At 36.1% G+C, this 22,304-nt stretch overlaps 1 protein-coding gene across 4 annotated transcripts; it reads left to right on the plus strand.

The window, feature by feature from the left end:
• The first annotated feature begins 1,812 nt into the window (after positions 1 to 1,812).
• Positions 1,813 to 21,941, plus strand: LOC109065761. Of its 4 annotated transcripts, XM_042722575.1 has the most exons (8): positions 1,813 to 1,866; positions 2,456 to 2,600; positions 4,586 to 4,615; positions 6,451 to 8,169; positions 8,300 to 8,380; positions 11,641 to 11,679; positions 11,796 to 11,837; positions 21,199 to 21,941. In XM_042722575.1, the coding sequence occupies exons 2-8, from the start codon at positions 2,516 to 2,518 to the stop codon at positions 21,411 to 21,413; spliced, it is 2,211 nt and encodes a 736-aa protein (XP_042578509.1). In that variant the 5' UTR covers positions 1,813 to 1,866; positions 2,456 to 2,515; the 3' UTR covers positions 21,414 to 21,941. The 4 variants fall into 4 exon arrangements, with proteins under 4 accessions (XP_042578509.1, XP_042578510.1, XP_042578511.1 ...); XM_042722576.1 differs by lacking the exon at positions 4,586 to 4,615; XM_042722577.1 differs by lacking the exon at positions 11,641 to 11,679 and having other exon boundaries at positions 21,199 to 21,939.
• Positions 21,942 to 22,304: the final 363 nt, after the last annotated feature.

Raw genomic sequence — 22,304 nt, forward strand, 5'->3', positions numbered from 1 at the left:
ATATTGTAAATCTGTGTATCATAAATGCAAATTCAGTCACTGGCAAGCAGTGAAACTCCTGTAGAAGCGACTGAGATCCACGTGACACACTATAATAAAGACAGAGTATAATAAAGAGGAGAGTGAAGACATGAAGATTGAAGAAGCATTCAGAGTCAAACATGAAGATACTGAGGAACAAACAAAGATGGAGTTTATTAAAGAGGAGAGTGAAGACATGAAGACTGAAGAAACATTCAGAGTCAAACATGAAGATACTGAGGAACAAATAGGTTGGTTTTCATTCTCAAAGCTGAACTCACTCATTTGACCCTTAATAAAATTTCCAGCTCTCCCATTTTAATGTGTGAACCAAGACCAAGCATCATAAAATATGCATTTGCTACATTGTTCAGGTTTTCAAGAAATTGAATGCCTTCAATAATGATGTCAAGATGTTTGTAAGACTCTGTAGCCTCTGTTGCTTCATAAATGACCACACTTTCACTTTGGGCCTCAAGGTTAGGACTTCATTATGTTCAAAAACACAAAAGAAACAATTAGCAACAGATTGGTGGTGAAAAGGCGAGTCTGTTTTAGATACAATAGGTTAAAAAAAATGTATTCTTTGCCATGTAGTCTTTCAAAAAATGTGAAGGCATCTCCACAACATTATGAAAAGTACCACTGTATTTAAAGGATACAACTTAAAGAAAATGCTAATTTGCATGTTTTCTTTTTAAAATAGGCTACTTTGTCAGTGACGCGCTGAGTCAGACAATTCTATTTACACTGCGATACATATACACTTAAAATAGTTAAAAGATGTTCACCTTTTCAGCAAAACTGCATAAATTAAATTTGATTTGAATTGTTTAAAACAATTGAAATACTATTTGGCCAGTGGAAAAGAATGAGACCAACTCTATTCTAAAATATTTATCTGAGAACTATCATTAACAGTTTTGTTTTTATGGATTTTTATTTTTATATATTTATGCTAAAACATAACAAGGATACTGGATGATTAGCAATAATGGCATTTATAGTCCGTATCTCATATTTCCTAAATGTCTTGCACCTTTAACGGTGTTAAATATGGTGTCACATAGAACTAGGCATTGTAAATTTTTATATATATGGTTATTTCGGGGAGGAGACGAGGTGGAGATGCACGTACACACAATCTCCTCCTGACTGGGATTTATAAAGGGATTTTTGTGCACGTTCTGGCTACCTTTTGTGTATACGTACACTTTTAGGATGAAATCTATGCAGAGTTTTATAAATGAGACCCCTGGCCAGTTCACATCTGTTTGTAATGTACATGATTAACAACATAACGGCTGTAATTTAGAGAGTATGCTTATGGATGTAAGTGATTGTGGATTTCCAGCATGTACGTTAAAACTGAACTCAGAATAAATAACATAATGTAATGTTATAATGTATTATTAAGGGTCTTTGCTGCTATCAGTGCTGGTTAGTAACCGATTAGCTGAGTTGAGTGTGAATTGGTCTGATCTCTCTGAAAATGAGTTCTGCTGATTGGATCAGAGCTGCTTCCAAGTTTTTTTTTCTCAAAACTTCACTAAAACACTAATGTAACATTACATACTTTTTAGGATTTACTACTAGAGTTTGATTTTCCAATAAACTGGTTATTGCATCTTGTATTTATTAACTTATCTATTCACTCTTAATAAGGGAAGATGAGGAGTAACAGCTGAATATGTCCATGGGGTGTTACTGTATTGTGTGTAGCACATTTGTTATCATGTGCGATGTGAGTGAATTTATGGTTTTAGCGAAAAAGACTTTTATTTTGGTCTGGCGTTGTGACGTCATAACGCTGCGCTCCTGCATCTGTGATTCGGCTGAAGAAAGGTGTGTGGTTTTAAAAGTGTAAACTGTTTGAATCAGCACAACTCATTTCGAGAACTTACCATAAAACTGAAATGCTTTATTTGTAATATAATATTTATCGGGTGGTATTAGTTGTTCATTAATTATTTTGTGCTTTTAAAGCGCACACATACATGATAACAGCAAAGGTGCGTCTCATTTCGCTCCCTCTATCGAGAATCAGTTCATCTCAAACACGAATTCAGTCATGGGCAAGCAGTGATAGAGACACGGAGCTTTTTGAAACTCCGAATCAACTGAATCGATTGTCTCTCAAATGATTCACTGTTCTGAATCGCTCGAATCTGCTACAGTGTAACAAGACCGACACAAGCATGTTTACTGATAACTTTTACAAAACAACTGCAAATGTGCTCATGAAAGTGGAATATTTTTAATACAATCTACAAATCAGTAAATGCTACATACAGATGTATAATTTGTTTATTTGCGTGTTAGTTTTGGGTGTTTTTTTTTGTCAAGTCTATGAACTATCACTCTGACTGAGACGCACCCAGAGATTTAGTTTGCATTTATTCTTCATTTTGTTAATTATTTTAATCTTAAACAGGACGAAGTGTCCAAACACTCCTGCTGAAGCAGCTGAGCTCCACGTGACTCTGTAATAAAGATGGCGTTTATTAAAGTTGAGAGTGAAGACATGAAGATTGAAGAAGTATTCAGTGTCAAACATGAAGATACTGAGACACAAACAGGTTGGGGTTTTTTTTATTCTCAAAGATTAAATCACTCATTTGATCCATATATGTGACCCCAAACTACAAAACCAGTCATAAGGGTCAATTTTTTGAAATTGCTATTTATACATCATCTGACCTATGAATATATGAAATGAATAAATAAGCTTTCCATTTATGTAAAGGACAAGATTTGGCTGAGATGCAACTATTTGAAAATCTGTAATCTGAGGGTGAAAAAAAATATCACAATATTGAGAAAATTACCTTTTAAAGTTGTCCAAATTAGGTTCTTTGCAATGCATATTACTAATCAAAAATTAAGTTTTGATATTTTTACGGTAGGTGTTTAACTATTTAATTAAGCCGACTGCTGTAGCCTATATCCAGGTTAGGCGTGTTCTCCCTTTATTTTTAATCTGTATATAATGTTTAATTGGTAAATCTGTTGGCGATCAAATATTCAATATCGCTACTCATCATAAGTAGGCCTGCTTGGTACATTATCAGCGCAGCGCGAGACGTTCACATCACATAATTTATGTCTCTATGATGATTGGTTGATATACCAGAAGGGAGGCTAGCCTCCCCTACGAGGTTTCTGTTCTCAACACTCCTCAGCGCTGAACGTGAACACTCGATAGTGATTGGCTAATTTTGTTTACCAACGGAGGCTAAAGAGCTCAGCACTCCCCCGGCCTTAACATTAAATCGTCCTCCCATTTCCACCTCAAAATGTGCTACTTATGACTGGTTTTGTGTTCCAGGGTCACATATATAAATATCCAGTTCTATAGAATAACAGATATGTAAACATTATAGAAGTAGGAAAAACACAACAATTATTTTATGTAACATTAAACTAGGGGTGTGCCCAAATAGTTGAACTTTCGAATATTCGGTCTGTAATTGAGGAGTTAATTTGCAAAAACCGATAAACGCCAATTTAAAAAAAAATTAACTGAGTGCCGTGCATTATTTTCCACATATTAATGCGCAGTCTTAACCCTAAACACGTTTTCTCAAAAAAGCCATTAGTGTCAACTTTCAAGGCATCGCAAGTTAACATTTTACAGCAGAAGTTGACAGTGCCCTTGTTGTTTGTGAACAGAAGCCAATAAGTCCATTTTTAGCGAATCAGCGAGCTGTATTCAGGTCAAGTGACACGGCTGCCAGTCACATTGACAAAACTCCTTTCAGCTAGCACGTTTTTTTAAAGCTGACTAAAAGTGATTGAGGATGGATAATTTCGATGAACTTGTGATATCTTCTTCAGGGCATAAAAGGAAAACAAAAGCTGAAACTTTTTCACGGAACCTTGCAAAAGCAGCACGTTACAATGGTGAGGGAACAGCTGCGCCCTGTATTGCGTACAATCAGAATAACAAAGATTAAGCAAGTTTTTTTGTTTAACTCTGAAACATGAAATGTGGAGTTATCTGCTTTTGCTATAAAACAAACTTTTAATATATCTAGATGAACCAGCCATAGCCTTAAATAATGTCATGTGGTGTGACCATGATTTATATTAAAATTAATAAATTTTCTTAACATGCTTAATATTTTTATTTAGATGCTCTCATTAATTAAAGTGCTTAGAAACAAAGTATTTGCATTTCTTTTAAGTTTTTGTAAATTAGTTCATATTTTAAAGTTGCCTTCTTAAATGTAGTTAGCAAACTTAAAGGGTTAATTCACCCAAAAATGAAAATTAGACTATGTTTTACTCACCCCCGAGGCATTAAAGAAGTTAAATAAAAAGCGCCCATCCATAAAATAAAGTGTCTCACACGGCCCCGGGGGGTGAACAAAGCGAATTTATTCAATTCGCTACAGGAGGCCTTTGTTTACCCCTCCGGAGCCATGTGAGAATTTTTTTTATGGATGGGTGCTTTTTATTTCACTTCTTTTGGTCTGAAGCACTGCAACACCCGCTGACTGCAATGATAGACCTTGGAATAGCCAGGAGGAATTTTAATGTAACTCTGACTTTCTTCTTTCAGACGAATCCAGTCATACACACCTAGGATGGGGTGAGTAAAACACAGCCTAATTTTCATTTTTGGGTGAACTAACCCTTTCATTTTCTGTAAATTGCATAAAACTGATAAAATATTTTAAAAATACCATTCACTTAAGCATGTGATGGCAGTGACTCATATTTCAGCAACATAAATTAGATAATTAATTTTTAATACAGTTATTGCTGTGGTCGCACTACATAATGATTGGTCACTCCAAATGACACAAAGACCTTATATCATTAAAAATCTAATTTAAAAAAACATGTGAAAAGTGCAGCACATGGCATTAACTGCAGTCATTTGTTTTAGACATAGTTATTTCTACCTTTGCCCAATCTTTGTTGATATTTTGACCATTTTGGATGATTTTTTTTAACTTGGTATATGAAATTTTTTTTATGCTTTGTCCACCATTTCTGTCCGACAAACAAACCAGACAGGACAGTAGATTAACGTTGGTGGACTTGAACTTGAAAAATTGTGTATATTGACATTTCACAGTTGAAACGAAATACCTTCTGATGTTAATTCATGTTTATTTTGTGTTATAAGCAGTAAGAGATGATCGGTTCACATGCCTTTTGAACTGAAGTACTACAACGATCTGTCATGACACATTAAAGAGCCACAAAACATTATTTGTTATTTAAATTTCTTTAAAAAAATTAAAAAAAAGACAATATTTGAACTCCAAAATTTTGTTTAATGCAGTCTCATAAGAACCAAGTTTTGTTTACAGAAAGGGAAGAAAAGTTACAAATGAAGGACACTATGGATTCTTCGAAGTTTCAGGCCGTTTTGGCAAAGATTGTGATGTCCTTGGTATAGAGATTGAAGCTTGATTATTAATGGGCTCTCCTGAAGGACAATTATCCCAATGTACACATCCACATCTACGTAAGCTTTGTTCAGGGATTGGTCATAAAATGTTCTTGAAGGCCTATTCAGTCTCCAGATTAAAATCTCATTGAAAATATTTGGTGGAATTTTAAGAAAGCAGTGGCAAAGATTTTCAGTGATCTAGAAGCTTTTTATGCAAGGAATGGGCTGAAATTTGTAGCAGAGAGCTGACAGAAGCTTTTAATTTTAGGTTATAAATAAAATATTTCACAACAAATTTGACTTTGGGGGTTGAATAATTTTGTACCGAATGTTTAGAGCCAATATATATACAGTATATACATATATTTTTTCAGTGTTCATCAACTTTATATTCTTAGAATCACTCATGTGTATTAGGGTTGTTGACATGACATTTTCACTGTGACAAAATAAAAATTAATATAATTACTATTGGCATATTTAAAATGTAGTAAATGTTTAAACATTTATTTGTCCTACATGGACCTGTTGTGCTATGTTATGATTTTTCAATTTTTGAGCCCAAAATTAAAATTGTCCAATGGTATGACAGCCACAGGCATGGTTCAATAAATGACAGCTTTTATAAATTAAAAAGAAAAGCATAAAAATGTAAATGTAAAAAATAAATAAATAAACCAGCATAATTTTAGAAGTGTCTATTTTAGTAAAAAAAAAAAAAAAAAAAAAAAAAAACTTTGTGAACTTGATGACATTTTGTCATTGATGTCTATAGTGTGACACCATATCCTTATTTTAAATTTTAAATTAACTTGTCCTTTGGCGTGACACCCCTTATATTATATTGTTTAATTAAAACTGTATGTTAAAATACATCATCATGGAAAGTAGCAATAGTGTTGATATTCTGTCTGTCAATACATTCAATCCACCATAGTATAAAACAAACCCAGCTGTTTCAGTGTCTTACAAATTCAGCTCCGTTCAAAAACTCACATGTAATGAAAATTATACACCAACAGAGTCTCCTGATAACAAGTCAGCGACAGAGGATGTGCCAAACCCCAAAGAAACTTTCACCACCCACAAAAATTACTGCTATGTCTGCAAGAAACCTCAGTCTAAAATTTCACGTCACTTCAAACAGCATCAAAACAGTGAGACGGAAATTGCTGCTGCATTCTCTCTCCCTAAACACTCCCAGGACAGAAAACGGTTACTTGAGAAGCTACGAAACCGAGGCAACTACCAACACAATCAAGAGGTTATAGAAAGAAAAAGAGGACCACTGAAAATAAGGAGGCGCACAGGAAGGTCAGAAATCGAACTGAGTGCCAAAACATTTGTGCATTGTGTATACTGTAAAGGCCTGTTTGTTCGCAAGGAGCTGTGGCGCCATACACGGAGATGCCCTTCAAAGATGTCGGAAGCAACTGGCAAGGCCAAAGTATTAGATTTGGCTGATATTGCGGAGTCAATATTCTCCCAACCAATATCTCCTGACGTGTGGAAGATCTTGGGAAAAATGAAGAATGATGACATTTCATCAGTAGTTCGAAATGATTTCCTCATACTTCAGTTGAGTCAGTGTCTTTACAACAAGCATGGCAGTGATCCAACAAAATCTGAATACATCAGACAGAAGGCTCGAGAAATGGGCCGACTCTTGCTAAAATTGAGAAGAAAATACTCCATATATAGCTTTGAAGATGCTGTGAAACCGAACAATTTTTACAAAGTTGTTGAGGCTGTGAAAGATGTTGCTGGTTACGATGAAAAGAGCCATATGTACAAGACACCAAGTCTTGCATTGAAGTTAGGACATTCACTTAACAAGATTGGTGACATTATTCTCTGCAGGGCCATCGCAGTAGAGGATGATGTTATGACAAAAGCAACAGAGCAATTCAAAAGATTGTGCTCAAGTGAATGGACAGGACATGTCTCCAATGCTGCTCTTGCTACTTTGAACAAATCAAAGTTCAGCAAACCATCTACTATACCATTCACACAGGACGTGCAGCTTCTCCATCAGTACCTAGAGAAGAAATCAGTTGATGTTTCTGAAAGCCTGAAAAATCATGAGTCTTCACACACCTATGCAGAACTTGCCAAAGTGGCACTTGCACAAGTAATAATATTCAACAGACGTTGTGCAGGAGAAGTCTCAAAAATGACGCTTGAGTGCTTTAAGAAAAGAAACCAGACTGAGCTCCACGAGGACATAGCTCTCGGTCTCTCTCCATTTGAACAAAAAATGTCCAAGCATTTCAGCAGAGTAGAAATCCTGGGCAAGAAAGGGAGAAAAGTTGCTATTTTGTTCAATCCTGAACTCGTCAGAACCATTAAACTTATTGTGGAGAAGAGAGATGTATGTGAAGTAGACCGGGACAACCCCTTCCTATTTGGAAGACCAAAGTGCTCACCCACCAGCTTCTTCAGGGGACAGGACTGCATCAGGCTTTTTGCAAGTCAATGTGGTGCGAAGAACCCAGAACATCTCAGGTCTACACAGCTCCGCAAGCAAGTGGCAACAGTGTCCCAGATTCTCAGTCTTAAGGATAACGAGCTAAACCAACTTGCCAACTTTTTGGGCCATGACATTCGGGTCCATAGAGACTATTATCGGTTGCCAGATGCAACTATAGAAATTGCAAAAATCTCAAAGCTGTTACTAGCAATGGAAAAAGGAAATCTTGCAAGATTCCAAGGAAAAACTTTTGATGAAATTGAGATTGAAGGTGTGTGAACAGTTTCATATAATAATAATAATAATATAAAATATTTATTTAAATAATAGAAGTTTAGGAGCTATATGTGTGTACTTTAATGCAAATGTATGGGTGTTTTTTCAAATATGCATTTCTGTAGAAGAAATTGATCTGGAATCAGACGAGGAAGAAATAAGTGATGAAGATGATGAAGAGTCAGGTCCTGCCCATAGAGTAAGGGGTATGTAATGAATTTTATTCCAGTGTGCATCAATGGGATTGTGTATTCACTAAAGGAGTTACCACAGGAGGCCCACTGCAGTCTTCATACAGACTTGCGTGCACTGAATCTGTGACTGATTTACCAAAGAATCCACAGTGAAATGTACTGAACAAGCAATGTTCATCTTAGACATCCACATAGCTGGAAATAAATAAGCACTTTGATAACATTACCTTCCAAAGGATTGTAATCCTATTTTTAGTCCAGTGGTCCTCCTCTCCTTCTCATCTTGGGTGGGTGGATATAGAATGGGGTATTGATCTGATTCTGCAGACGGCCTTTCGTTGCACTATGATATCATATACAGTCGTGACCAAAAGTTTTGAGAATTACATAAATATTAGTTTTCAAAAAGTTTGCTGCTAAACTGCTTTTAGATCTTTGTTTCAGTTGTTTCTGTGATGTACTGAAATATAATTACAAGCACTTCATACGTTTCAAAGGCTTTTGTCGACAATTACATGACATTTATGCAAAGAGTCAGTATTTGCAGTGTTGGCCCTTCTTTTTCGGGACCTCTGCAATTCGACTGGGCATGCTCTCAATCAACTTCTGGGCCAAATCCTGACTGATAGCAACCCATTCTTTCATAATAACTTCTTGGAGTTTGTCAGAATTAGTGGGGTTTTGTTTGTCCACCCGCCTCTTGAGGATTGACCACAAGTTCTCAATGGGATTAAGACCTGGGGAGTTTCCAGGCCATGGACCCAAAATTTCAACATTCTGGTCCCCGAACCACTTAGTTATCACTTTTGCCTTATGGCACGGTGCTCCATCGTGCTGGAAAATGCATTGTTCTTCACCAAACTGTTGTTGGGTTGTTGGAAGAAGTTGCTGTTGGAGGGTGTTTTGGTACCATTCTTTATTCATGGCTGTGTTTTTGGGCAGAATTGTGAGTGAGCCCACTCCCTTGGATGAGAAGCAACCCCACACATGAATGGTGTCAGGATGCTTTACTGTTGGCATGACACAGGACTAATGGTAGCGCTCACCTTTTCTTCTCCGGACAAGTCTTTTTCCAGATGCCCCAAACAATCGGAAAGGGGCTTCATCTGAGAATATGACTTTGCCCCAGTCCTCAGCAGTCCATTCACTATACTTTCTGCAGAAGATCAATCTGTCCCTGATGTTTTTTTTGGAGAGAAGTGGCTTCTTTGCTGCCCTTCTTGACAACAGGCCATCTTCCAAAAGTCGTCGCCTCACTGTGCGTGCAGATGCGCTCACACCTGCCTGCTGCCATTCCTGAGCAAGCTCTGCACTGGTGGCACTCTGATCCCGCAGCTGAATCCTCTTTAGGAGACGATCCTGGCGCTTGCTGGACTTTCTTGGATGCATTGAAGCCTTCTTTACAAGAATTGAACCTCTTTTCTTGAAGTTCTTGATGAACCTATAAATTGTTGATTTAGGTGCAATCTTAGTAGCCACAATATCCTTGCCTGTGAAGCCATTTTTATGCAACGCAATGATGGCTGCACGCGTTTCTTTGCAGGTCACCATGGTTAACAATGGAAGAACAATGATTTCAAGCATCACCCTCCTTTTAACATGGCAAGTCTGCCATTCTAACCCAATCAGCCTGACATAATGATCTCCAGCCTTGTGCTCGTCAACATTCTCACCTGAGTTAACAAGATGATTACTGAAATGATCTCAGCAGGTCCTTTAATGACAGCAATGAAATGCAGTGGAAAGGTTTTTTTTGGGATTAAGTTCATTTTCATGGCAAAGAAGGACTATGCAATTCATCTGATCACTCTTCATAACATTCTGGAGTATATGCAAATTGCTATTATAAAAACTTAAGCAGCAACTTTTCCAATTTCCAATATTTATGTAATTCTCAAAACTTTTGGCCACGACTTTAATGTGATAATCAAAAATGAGTCATTTTCTGAGTTTGGTTTCATTAAAGCTGTTTTTGGACAAACAAAGATGAACCTTAAAATATGTTTTTTTTTTTGTAGTACTTGTCTAAGGATGTCAAACAATCAAGGAACATTTATTTTCTTAGTTCATGACCATTTTAAAACCGCTTTCTTTGTTGCTCTGTTTTGTCATTTAAAGGGGTCTTATGATGCGATTTCAAATTTTCCTTTCTCTTTGGAGTGTTACAAGCTCTTGGTAAATAAAGAAGATCTGTAAAGTTGCAAAGATTAAAGTCTCAAATCCAAAGAGATATTCTTTATAAAAGTTAAGACTCGTCCACACCCCCCTAAAATGGCTCGTTCTAACACGCCCCCACATCTCTACGTTATGATGTGGGAAGATTTGCATAATGCCGCCCAGATGTTCATGCAAAGAAAGAAGCGTACCTTTTATTCTCGTAGTATTGTTGTTGCCGCCGCCAGCATGTCGTATAGACGCTGTGTGTTTCACTGTGAAAGCGAAACAACTTTGTTTGGCCTTCCAAAAGAGGACGATATTCGCTTCGTCATGCCTGGAGCTGATCCGTGCTGGTCACTTAGGAAATACATAAACTTTGCACTGATGATCGCCGGATCGGCTTTCACTGTGGACGAAGTGGAGTCCAGCCCAGCCCAGGGTTGTCGCATGTGGTTGCCGCAAGACCAAGGTACGCTCCTTTGTAGAATCCGCCTCAAGCCACCCGCCTCTGCTCACTCAAGCCAGCCGCAGCTCACTCTAGGCCTCCGGTGTCCACTAACTCAAGGCCGTGGTGTGTGATGCTGTTTCGTTGCGAAAGCGAAACTACTTTATTTTTGCCTTCCACAACTAGAAATCATGTTTATATCCATTTATAACGGGTTTTATGTTTATGTCTCGTTGCTCCGGCCGGACAGGGTATCACAATATGTTTAGAGGTTAACATTTCCGTCACACACTTGAGGCATTCGGCCAATCACAACGCGCTGGATAGCTGGCCAACCACAGCACACCTCGCTTTTCAGAGCGATGAGCCTGAAAAATCGAGGGGCATAGAGAAGAAACAATAATGTACAGTATGTGGAAAATATGCGGTTTAAGGTTAAAAAACACATTAAAGACATTTCATTACACCAAATACAAAATAATGTTCTTTTTAGCAGCATCATATGACCCCTTTAAAAGCTCAACACACATTTAGAGCTGCTCTAGTGCAGGAATGGGGACAGAGGGGATGGGGTGGGGGGAGGTGTCAAGTTTAAGTAAGAAATGCATTTAATTTCTTTGCTTTTCGTTTTTTTTTTTTTTTTTTTTTTTTTAATTAAAAAATAAAATAGGGATGAAGTTGACCCAGGAAGAGGCAGAAAGTTCCAATGGTATTTTTAAATTAATTTTGATTTATGTTTGTATTATACTTATACATATTCAAATTTAAGATGGTCAGAAATTGTTTGCATTAGAAGAGAAATAGAGTATTGCTTTCTTTCCATAGGAAAAAGAAAAATGTCCCCAGGTGAAGCTGAGTGCTCCACAGGTATGTTTAGGTGTGGTGTGTATGTGTATATATATATATATATATATATATATTACTGATTCATGAGACATGGGTCAAAACATGTCAAGCATTTATAACTGCTATTAGATTTAAGAATGAAAATATTTTTCAATTATAAATGTTATGGGGGATTAATAGTACAATGTATTTAACACAATTATCCCCTTAAATTTAATTTTCTCATTATTATATGAAATATATGACAATTGTGTCCACACAGAAGGGTTCAATCATTCCTATGCTATAAAAAGGATAAAAATGTTTCATTTAAAGCAACTCTTAATAATATCTCATATCAAAGCAAGGCTGTTTTTAAGGACACGTGCATGTTTCATCAACACATGTTTTGTCAACACCGTCAGACATTCATTAAAATGTAAATAAATCAGGGAATATCAGGGTCAGCAGTCACTCTAACGGTCCCCCTTGCCACATTTAATCTCTGCAGAGTACATCAATGTTGGGGAAGACTGCTGACTTGGCAATGGTCCAGAAGACAATCTTTAGGGCCTTTTGCACCACAGGGTTTTTTTAATACAGGAACTGGGTGCGATTTTAGTACCGGACTACCTTTTTCGAGAACCAAATTAGCTCATACTCAGGAGCAGGGTCTAACCAGCACAACTGGTACTACCTGTGACGTAAATAGATGTTGATTGGCCAGACGCGTATGAAAACGCCCTCACCCACCATGATTTAAAACGCTGTAACGTACTGTAAACATTGTGTCAACTTATTTCGCAAGTATGACAAACAGCGATTAAATATACGGACGCTGAAGTGAAGGCACTTGTAGCAAATGTAGCACTGCCAGTTGTCCTTGGAGATTCCATTCTTTCAATCGCTTTACATATACGTCGACATTCCATGTCCATTATTGTGAAACCAGCGAGACACAACAAAAACACAGCTCCGATCACAGCGTCCTCCATCCTCCTGTTGTTAACATTGTTCTTCTTTGTTTTCATTGTTGAACACCACGTACAAACAACATCGCTGTCGACCGGCTTACGTCATGTACTAGTACACACTCTTGGTGTGAATGGAACTCTTTAAATGGTACTGGGAAATAGTTCACACAAAATCGTCCCAGTACTTTAGTACTGTACATTTAGTTCTGGAACTAAAGCGGTGCGAAAGGCCCTAATGTCAGACAGGCTCTGGTATGTTTTATAGTTTTAGAATATTTTAAATTCTAATGCTAATATTTCATGTGTCACAACCATGACATATCAACACCATCTTACAGGTTCTGAGTGAATTATTTGAAATATTTAGATAATTTTATTCTCCTGAAGCAGGTTCTTTTGGCATCTAGCATCAACAGAGAAAACAAAATGGCTACTACATGAACTCCATTTGTTTGTTAAAGAAATGCCAAATTTGTCAACACTGTCAGACGTCACCACCAGAACATAAGATTCAGGGAACATAATGCAGAAGGAACACAAAACACTGGATAAAACATCTCTATACGTAATACAGTTCAACTGTATTCTGATCATATGTCTTCTGATAATTTTTACACTATTTGTTAAGATGATTAAATGTGTATCCTGGTCAATGTAAATGGATAGAGGGAACAACTAACTGTTTTACTTGTTGATTTAACTGTTTAAAAGTTACCTTAGCAGATGCACGGCAGACATACTGTTCTGAGATGAGAGAAAATACAGTTAGGTCCATATATATTTGGACACAGGCACAATTTTTATTATTTTAGCTATTAACCAAAACATATTCAAGTTAAGGCGGGCGTACACGGTGCGATTTTTGCTGTCGTACGAGCTCACAGGCGATTTTTTTTTTTTTTTTTTCTCTCGTGAGAAAATCGCAGATGCTCGCATGGTTGTGGCTCGTACCATGTGAGAATAATTACGGGCCGATCTAAGAATGATACGAGCACCTCCCAATCTCCCGATAATTTTCAAACATTTAAAAAAAAATCGGATGCTGTCGGTTTAAATTAGTGGCTTATGTGCGGTTGAATGAGATGGTTTGGTGATCCATCTGAAGTTGACCAATCAGATGACAAAACCCACATATTATGTATATAAATAGTCTATATAGTAATTTTTGTTTAATTATACAGCTCTATTTTTTATTTGTTATTCCGAATTGTGCCAAATTAGCCGTTCAACTTTATGAATGAATATACTTCTTGTACTTCCGGCAAAACGAGCGAAATTCAGAAATAGCCTCCTCACCTCGAGTTGTTTATGAAGAACAGAAAGTCCATGATTTCCAGCCATTCTCTTTGCCATGTCTTCATTTATTTTTTTGGATGTCACAATATGCCACAAAGAAAACTATTTTGTCCTCAGAATCCATACTTTTATGAATGGCGCAAAACGTAATGCTTACATCAGAGTTTGTAAAATTGTAGTAAATTTGTGCCGTGTGTGCCTGCCTCTGTACGATTTTTGGATAAACTCAATCGTGACGTGCGAGGGCTCACAACGTTCTGAGCTAAAGCATCGCACTGTGTACGCCCACCTTAACAGTTATATATGAATATTGGCTTAAAGGTGACATTTGATGCGATTTCAGGTTTTCCTTTGTCTTTGGAGTGTTACAAGCTGTTTGTGCGTAGATAAGATCCGTGAAGTTGCAAAGACTAAAGTCTAAAACCCAAAGAGATATTCTTCATAAAAGTTAAGACTATTCCATGCCTTTCTAAAAAAAAATAATTTAAACACGCCCCCACGTCTTTGTCACTGTGTGGGAAGATTTGCATAACACTGACCAAATTTATACGCAAAGAAAGAAGGTGTAACTTTTATTCTTGCTGTAGTATTGTTGCCGCCGCCACCATGTCATGGAGATGCTGTGTATTTCAGTGTAAAAGCGAAAATATTTGTTTGGCCTTTGTTACGTTTCTAAATTAGTCTAGGGGTCAATATAGAAGCGAACAGTAAAATGAAAGGAGGGGAGACGTTGATGTTTCCGTCTCCAGACCCAGAATCAATACACGACACCATTTTGTTGCTCACATGATAAAGCGTAAATTTTTTACAGACAAAAGAAACAAATAACTTGTAAGTAGTAAATGTGTAGTCCAAATTACCTCAGAAAATGGGAGCCCAAAATAAGAAACAAAACAGTGTGTTAACTAATTTAAGAAGAAACTAACTTGCCTAACAAAAGAAAAAGCCCCAAAAGAAAAGACAATCCACTACCGTTTCTCCCTGTCTAACCACCAAAACAGAAGAAAAACAAAAACAAGGGACAACCTTCTCCTTACAAATACCTTCACACGTATATTCACTACATTGTTTGTCTGAACCCAAGTTACACGCCAACTGAGTCTGGGAGTGAAGACACAAAGGAAACCATCAAATGAGACAAATTGTCTCCCCTCTCTCAGCTCTTCATTAGTTGCAAGCTGCTTATATCTTGACACTAATCAGCAGCCCGGAAATTGGCAGCAGGTGTCCGTGATCTGCCAAAAAAAAAAGACAGATAACAAATAGCAGAACGCAGAAACATATTAAAAGAATCATACATCACAAGATGTAACCCCCCCACCAGTAAGTTTCTTCGTTCCTCTAGAAGAGATCAGCTTTCTTCAGTACTCTTCAATCCCTTTTCAGCACTATAGGCTCTGGACAGCGCATTCACTACAATATTTTCAGAGCCTCTTCGATATTTAATATCCAAGTTAAATTCCTGAACCACTAATGCCCCATTCATTAGCCGCTGATTTTTATTTCGCATCCGTGACAGAAACAGACACGGATTATGGTCTGTATACAGTAGGTGGACAAACAAAATGGGTAATACCGCTGCCGCAGGGCCGCGGCGTAAACTGCAAGTCAGTCGCATGTTAAAGTTATTTGCGAAACTACCGCCAGGTGGCGCAAAGACACGGGTTGCAAACCGACTGTAATTGTAAAATTTTGGTATATAAACGGAGATGAAATGACGAAGTAAAACAACAATAACATTATAATATAACATTGTAACATACTTAAACCATTAGAAAATTTACAGTGAGTTAATTTCAAAATGTGGGATAGTCAGACTTTAGTCTGCGCATCAAAAATTAAAAGAAAGACCTTTACACAAAGGCTATTTCTGCATGCACTTTGGCACTTTGAAAAATGCACAGTTTGGCATTTTTCCATTATGATTTTTTTTTTTCTGTCGATACTGAAACACTCATGAAGTACAAAGCCTATTTTCCCTAATGAATAATAGTTAAGCTTCAAAATGGGCAACATCACAAATATGGAAACATTTGGATTTGTCCCGAATGAAAGAGGTAAGCCCAACCTTACCTTATGTTTCACTTTAAAGTATTAGTATTATTATTTGATTTTGTTTGTTTGTTTATAGCTAAGTCTATATTATTATATACTGCAATTATATTTATCCATTAGAATTATATATGTATTAATTCTTGTTCTGTTCTGATAGTTATATTTAAAGGATTTGTTTTAGTTAGAGGAACTAAAAAAATATCCTTTTGGTACATTATAACATTATTAGGCCTGCCATAATCATTTCTGAATGTAATAAAATCCGACATACACATGACTTTTTTTTCCTCTCTAATTTTTTTTTTTTTTTTTTTAGTTTTTAAAAAACATGCAGCAAATGAAAATAGGTGATTAATCGGTTAAAATTTGTTACCGTGGGTTATCAAATTCATCGGTTAAATTTTGTTACTGTGGGTTAATCTAGACTATGTTGTTAACCATTTACAAGTTTCGCATTTGTGTGTTTTTTTCCATTGCATCTGAAAATTACTTTAAGAAACAAAAAAAGCCTCCTCCCCCCTTAAAACTGTGCATGCACATTCACTTTGTGCGTTCTGATGCAGAACCTGCTTTCCGCGTTGCTCAGCTGTGGACGATTTAAAAATGTTTGATATAACGGTTGCTGTCCCATTTTATACAGGAATTGTTCATTTAAAAAAAAAATTCTAATTATATTGTTAGTTTCATGGTAACATGCAATCAAGGTCTTCGGTTACTATACAAGATACAAGTTCATTTAGGCTATTTAACATGCGCTGTGACATTTTCACATGTTTCAACTTATAAACTCCTTGAGATATTAAAGTCAGTTTAATAGTATTGCGATTCGAGTTAAATCTAGTATTAAAAAAAAACCTGAAGGTTTATGAAACGTCAGTCAATAAAGCATTTTTTTTTTAAACAATGACACTTAAAGTTTTGAACTAAAACATTATTTCAACCATATAGCCTGTGAATGAATAAAAATGGGTAAAAAATGGTTAAAGCGCCACTCAGCGGTCAAAAGCTGCAAATACACTTTGCAGACGCAGAACACTCTGGTTGGCCACCTACTGTATACTGTAACAGCTTTACTGCTACCTCCGTGATAGACTTCAAAATGCTGCAGTGCCAACACCAATACAAGAGCTTCTTTTTCCACAGTACTACAGATATTTTGTCATTTTTTGGAAAAAAAGCAAACAGGGTGCTCAAGTCCCTGATCATCTGGTTGTGGAAGCACTGCCCCTGCACCAGAAAAACTAGAATCTATCTTTAAGTACAAAAGCCAGACAAAAATCAAGAGCAGCTATGATTGGTGCATGAAGAAGATCTTTTGCTGCTAAAATGGCATGCTCACAATCATCAGATCATTCAAAACTTCTCTAATTGCTTAGGAAGTCCATTAAAGGAACAACAATAATAGAAACATTTCTACAAAACCCTCAATAATATCCACACATTTCTAAGATTCGCCTGAGTTTCCGCCTATTTGTTGGTATATGGGGAATTCTAGAATAGCGGAAACCTTTGCTTCAACGGGTTTTAACGATCCTCTGGCTACCTTTTTCCCCCAAGTAGGTTACCTCCGCCTTAGCAAACTCATACTTTGCCAAATTTAGCATAAGTGAGGCATCATCTAAACGAGTGAAGATGGTTTTGAGAGTTCTAATATGATCTTCCCAGCAATCTGAGTACACCACCATGTCATATAAATAAGCTTCACAATCTTGTACCCAGAGAAAACCTTCTGCAAGTTGTTGGAAGGTAGCTGGTGCATTTTGCGTCCTGAACGCTAAGACGGTACATTGCAGGAAGTTGTCTGGGATAACAAATGCAGAGATCTCTGAAGCATGTGGGGTCAAAGGCTCCTGCCAATAACCCTTCAGAAAATCCAACTTTGTTACGAAGACAGATGTGGGATATATCAAAATACTTAAATGTGAATCTTTTATAAACAATAGCATACTCACTGTTTGTTGTTGTTGTTTTAATACAGTAAGTAATTTATTCAATGTATTTGATAGTTAAAATGACTACAAAAATCAGGTTTTCGTCATCACCGTCAGATTTGTCAACTCTGTCAGATGAATATTTTGATATTTCATTATGATATTTTTTTTATTTGTTGAGGAATTGTTGGTCACATGTAGTGTAATGTCTCCTAACATGAGAATGTGTTTTGAAATGTTTAAAACATATTGATTGCTGTTAAAGACAAAGTTAGGTTTAGGGTTATATTACACATTCCAAGGTCAAAAACACATTTTGATAAAAAAGAGATAAGTTGGGAAGTTGAATCAAAGCATAGCTTAGTAGCGCAGTATATGTAAGATACATAAATGTAGTTTCATTTGTCTAGGTACAAGGTTTTTTCAATATTACACCACGTTTTTTCCCCACTTGTCAAGAATCATTGATATATAATTTTGACCCAGCTGGTTGGGTTGCTGGTTGATCCAAATTGATTTATTTAACTCAACTATCTTTAAAAAAATGACTGTATTGCTGGCTTAAAATGGGTTGGAAATTAGAAATCTCACACAGAGTTACCAGTGGCAACAGCAATAATCAAAAGGTGAACCTTTATTAATAAGCAAGAACAGCCATGGACAAATATTTTTTGTTTTATTTTATTTATAGAGCACAATTTTGACCACAAGATTGACCAATGTGCTGTACAATAACAACAAATGAGAGCCACTTTGTTAGATCAATCTGTTGAGCCAAAAGCTAACTCTACACAATATACACTCAAATTTCTTTTAAAAGAGCCCAATGTAGTTGAAGTCTACAATATTAAGGCAAACCATTCCAACGCTTTGGGGCAACCACTGAAAATGCCTAGTCACTACTCAATTTTAATCTTGTCCTAGGAATGTCTAAAATCATCTGGTTAAATGACCTTAGATTCTTTAATCTAAATAAAAATATAAGACAAGTTTAATTTATTTGGATGAATACAGTATAGTTTACAATATAATATACATTGAAACTTGTAGTAACACTTTATTTTAAGGTGTCCTTGTTGCACGTTACATGTACTTACTATTATAAAAACAATTAATTATGCATAATTACATGCAAGCAACCCTTAGCCAAACCCTAATCCTAACCATAGAGTAAGTTCATGTGGTTAATTTATGGTATGCTTGTTACAGTGCAATTATACATTTAAGTACTGAGTAATATTAATTAAAGTGTAACCAGTCATTCAACAAGCATTTTAGAAATAAAAATGTAACATTTTAATTCAAGAGTTATCAACCATTCTCTCTAATCGCTTTTCACCAAAGTAGTGCTGATTTTCGTGCCAATGTGTCGCTAAAATCTGAACCGGTGATGGGCTGCTTGTTTGACGGTGGAACTGCTAACCTCAGACCACTGGTTCGCGTTACACTCTTAGCTTAAAGGTGCCGTGACTGACTTCATAACTTGTCCATAAACAAACAGTACTGAGATAAGAGAACATATTTTAACATAAAAATAAATTAAATTAAATATTATTACAAATACAATCAGTTTGTAATGCAAGGTTAAAAACGACCGTTGCTGACACATTCAGCTAACTGACATCTCATCCTGTACGTTGTGTTACATTAAAAAAAATAGTTTACAGCATAGTGAAGACTTTACAGATGAAATAAAACATATACAAACCTTTATTTCACTTAAGAAGGGCACCAGTTAGGCAGCAATAAGAACTGCTCTCTCCTGAAGAGGATGCAGAAAGCCCACACTCTGACTGTAACCCAATAGCTGGGTAGAAGGGAGGCATGTATACAGTAGTCAACATTTGAAGCGGATCAAAAGTTCATCAAAGTTGTACTAAGACAAGAACTCATTTTGTTTTAGGTTTTAGGACAACTTTGATGAAAGGTTTTGATCCACTTCAAATGTTGACTAGTGTAGTTTCAGCTGTCATTGACTATATTTGAAGAGTTTGGTTCCAAAACGCAATAAATCCATTTTTATTCATTTGAGTAAAAATGTGTTTTCTTTACCAAGAAAGTGGCGAAATGAAAACCACTATTTTCTGTTTCAAACTTTCACATAGCATCTTTAGGTTATAATAACATTAAAAATTCAAATCCAGATTTTGATTTTTAAAGATTTATTATAAAACTTTATAATTTTTTTCCCCCAGAATGCAATAAATAGTTTTTTATTATTTTTTTTTTTTTTTTTTTCAAAACGCAATAAATCCATTAAATAAATATGAAAGTTGTTTTTCATATTAAAAGTGATGAAAATACACAACATAGTAAGTTGATCCACATATGACAGGCTCTTGAGCTTGGTCAATACTAATCTCATATACAGGCACTGGACTAAAAATACATTCAATCAGTCATCGCTCCCAAAATGAATTCAATGGGTCATCTAGTCAATTACAGCAAGAAAAAAATTTCATCATGAACAAAAACATGAACAATATCACATTCCAAAAGAAATTTCAAAATGACATTTCCCTTACATTCAACTTCCAAAAGTGCATTCATCTTTGCCATGTTACATTCATTTAGTGCTATATGCTGTATTAACAAAAACATAAATGGCATTAATAAAAACACTACTGACAAGCTACTCAATATCGCATTCATAATCGAATGCAATTCATTTAATGAACACGATATAGCATAGTTTGTCAGTGATCTATGGCTTTGTGTATTAAATGCATCTGAATAATTTCCATTTGAAAGCACGTGATGGAGATTTACCGGTACTATTAATCACAGAACCGGCTTTACTGATGAGATGCCCATGACAATCACATACGATTTATCGTACAGCCCTTGTTTATTGATCACAAAGTACAAAGTAGATGAGGAAAACTAGGATGCCAGGTTTATTCAAAGGGCTACCATTACTGTCTAAAGTGCGTGGAATGGTGCGCTGTAATTGGTTGAGTGGATATATCGCAATCTGCAAAAGAGGGAGATTGGCATTTGTCGCGGTTTGGAAAAAAGGGAGAAAACATGACCTAATAACTTGGCGAATATCGCCTTTTTGATTTTGGTGGAAACTTTTTTTTTTTAAATGACATTTAGCGCGTTTTGGAACCTAACTCTTCATTAATGAATTTATTTATTTTGCAGAGGCCAAATCAAGGAGAATTGGGAAAAGGCCATGGAGCCCAAATGAAGTGAATGCCGTTATGAAACATTTCAAAGCCCATATTTCAAAAGGACACCTCGTAACAACAGCAGAGTGTAAGAAGTGCAAGGCTGCAGAGGACCCTGTTCTAAGAGAAAGAACAGTACAGAATATAAGGGATTTCGTGAGGAACCGAGGTTTGCAGTTAAAAAAATAAATGTTCTTAGATTAGTTCATTTGTTGACCCAGTGAAGTTCAAAGGAAAGGATGTATAGAAAAGAAAAATGTACAACAGCTTGAGTTATGGGTAATCTTGATCAGTTTTACAGTATATGGCAACCATTTCTAGATCGTTTGGACCAATGTAATGCTTACTTTGACCAGCAATGTAGTGCTTAGTATTTGTCTGCCCCCTATTGAGTGCTTTGTTTTTCCACTGAAACTGCTTGTATGCCCTGATTACTCTTAAAAGTCTGTTTTTATATATAATTACTTTATTATTGTAATTATTATTTTATGTATTTTGTTCTTGTTTTTTTTGTGTTTATTGTGCAATGTGAAACTAATAAAAATACTTATTTAAAAAACACTACAAAAGCAGTTCAATCAAGAGCAGCGAGTGATTCCCTCTTTTTATTTATTGTTAGATGAACATTGAGACAGACGGCCTATTATGTCCTACTGTACTGCACGGATATAATGTTCCACATCAGATGTTTTTTTTTTTCCAACAGTTCCCCAAACCTTCACTTGAGACATAAAAGATTATGTTTGTCTAAACACTTAAATACTGTTATTCTGTTTCTATATTTTTCGGGATCGTTATGTAGGGAAGCAGTCAGCATGATACGTGAGTGAAGAAAAGGTAGTCCTCTCAGAAAACTTACAAATAAAGATAATTTTAGATGTTTAATTACTATTTGGAGCACTGGGTCGATAGACAAAGGCTTAATGAACTAATTTTTATAAAAACTCCAAATTCAACCAACATTTTTCACTTTTTGCCTGTAGCTCAAAATTAGCCTGTGCACATTCTGACTCATTTTGCTAGCAAGGGTCACAAATAGACATGTAATGCAATAGGTCTATATCACGACAATGAATATGC

Source organism: Cyprinus carpio, chromosome B4 (assembly GCF_018340385.1).
Source record: "Cyprinus carpio isolate SPL01 chromosome B4, ASM1834038v1, whole genome shotgun sequence".
Classification (NCBI taxonomy): Eukaryota; Metazoa; Chordata; class Actinopteri; order Cypriniformes; family Cyprinidae; genus Cyprinus; species Cyprinus carpio.

Coding starts and splice junctions, on each gene's coding strand:
- LOC109065761 (XM_042722575.1), top strand. CDS start 2,516: ATGGCGTTTATTAAAGTTGAGAGTGAAGACATGAAGATTGAAGAAGTA. Junction 2,601..4,585: donor AGATACTGAGACACAAACAG/GTTGGGGTTTTT, acceptor TTCTTCTTTCAG/ACGAATCCAGTCATACACAC. Junction 4,616..6,450: donor TCATACACACCTAGGATGGG/GTGAGTAAAACA, acceptor ATACACCAACAG/AGTCTCCTGATAACAAGTCA.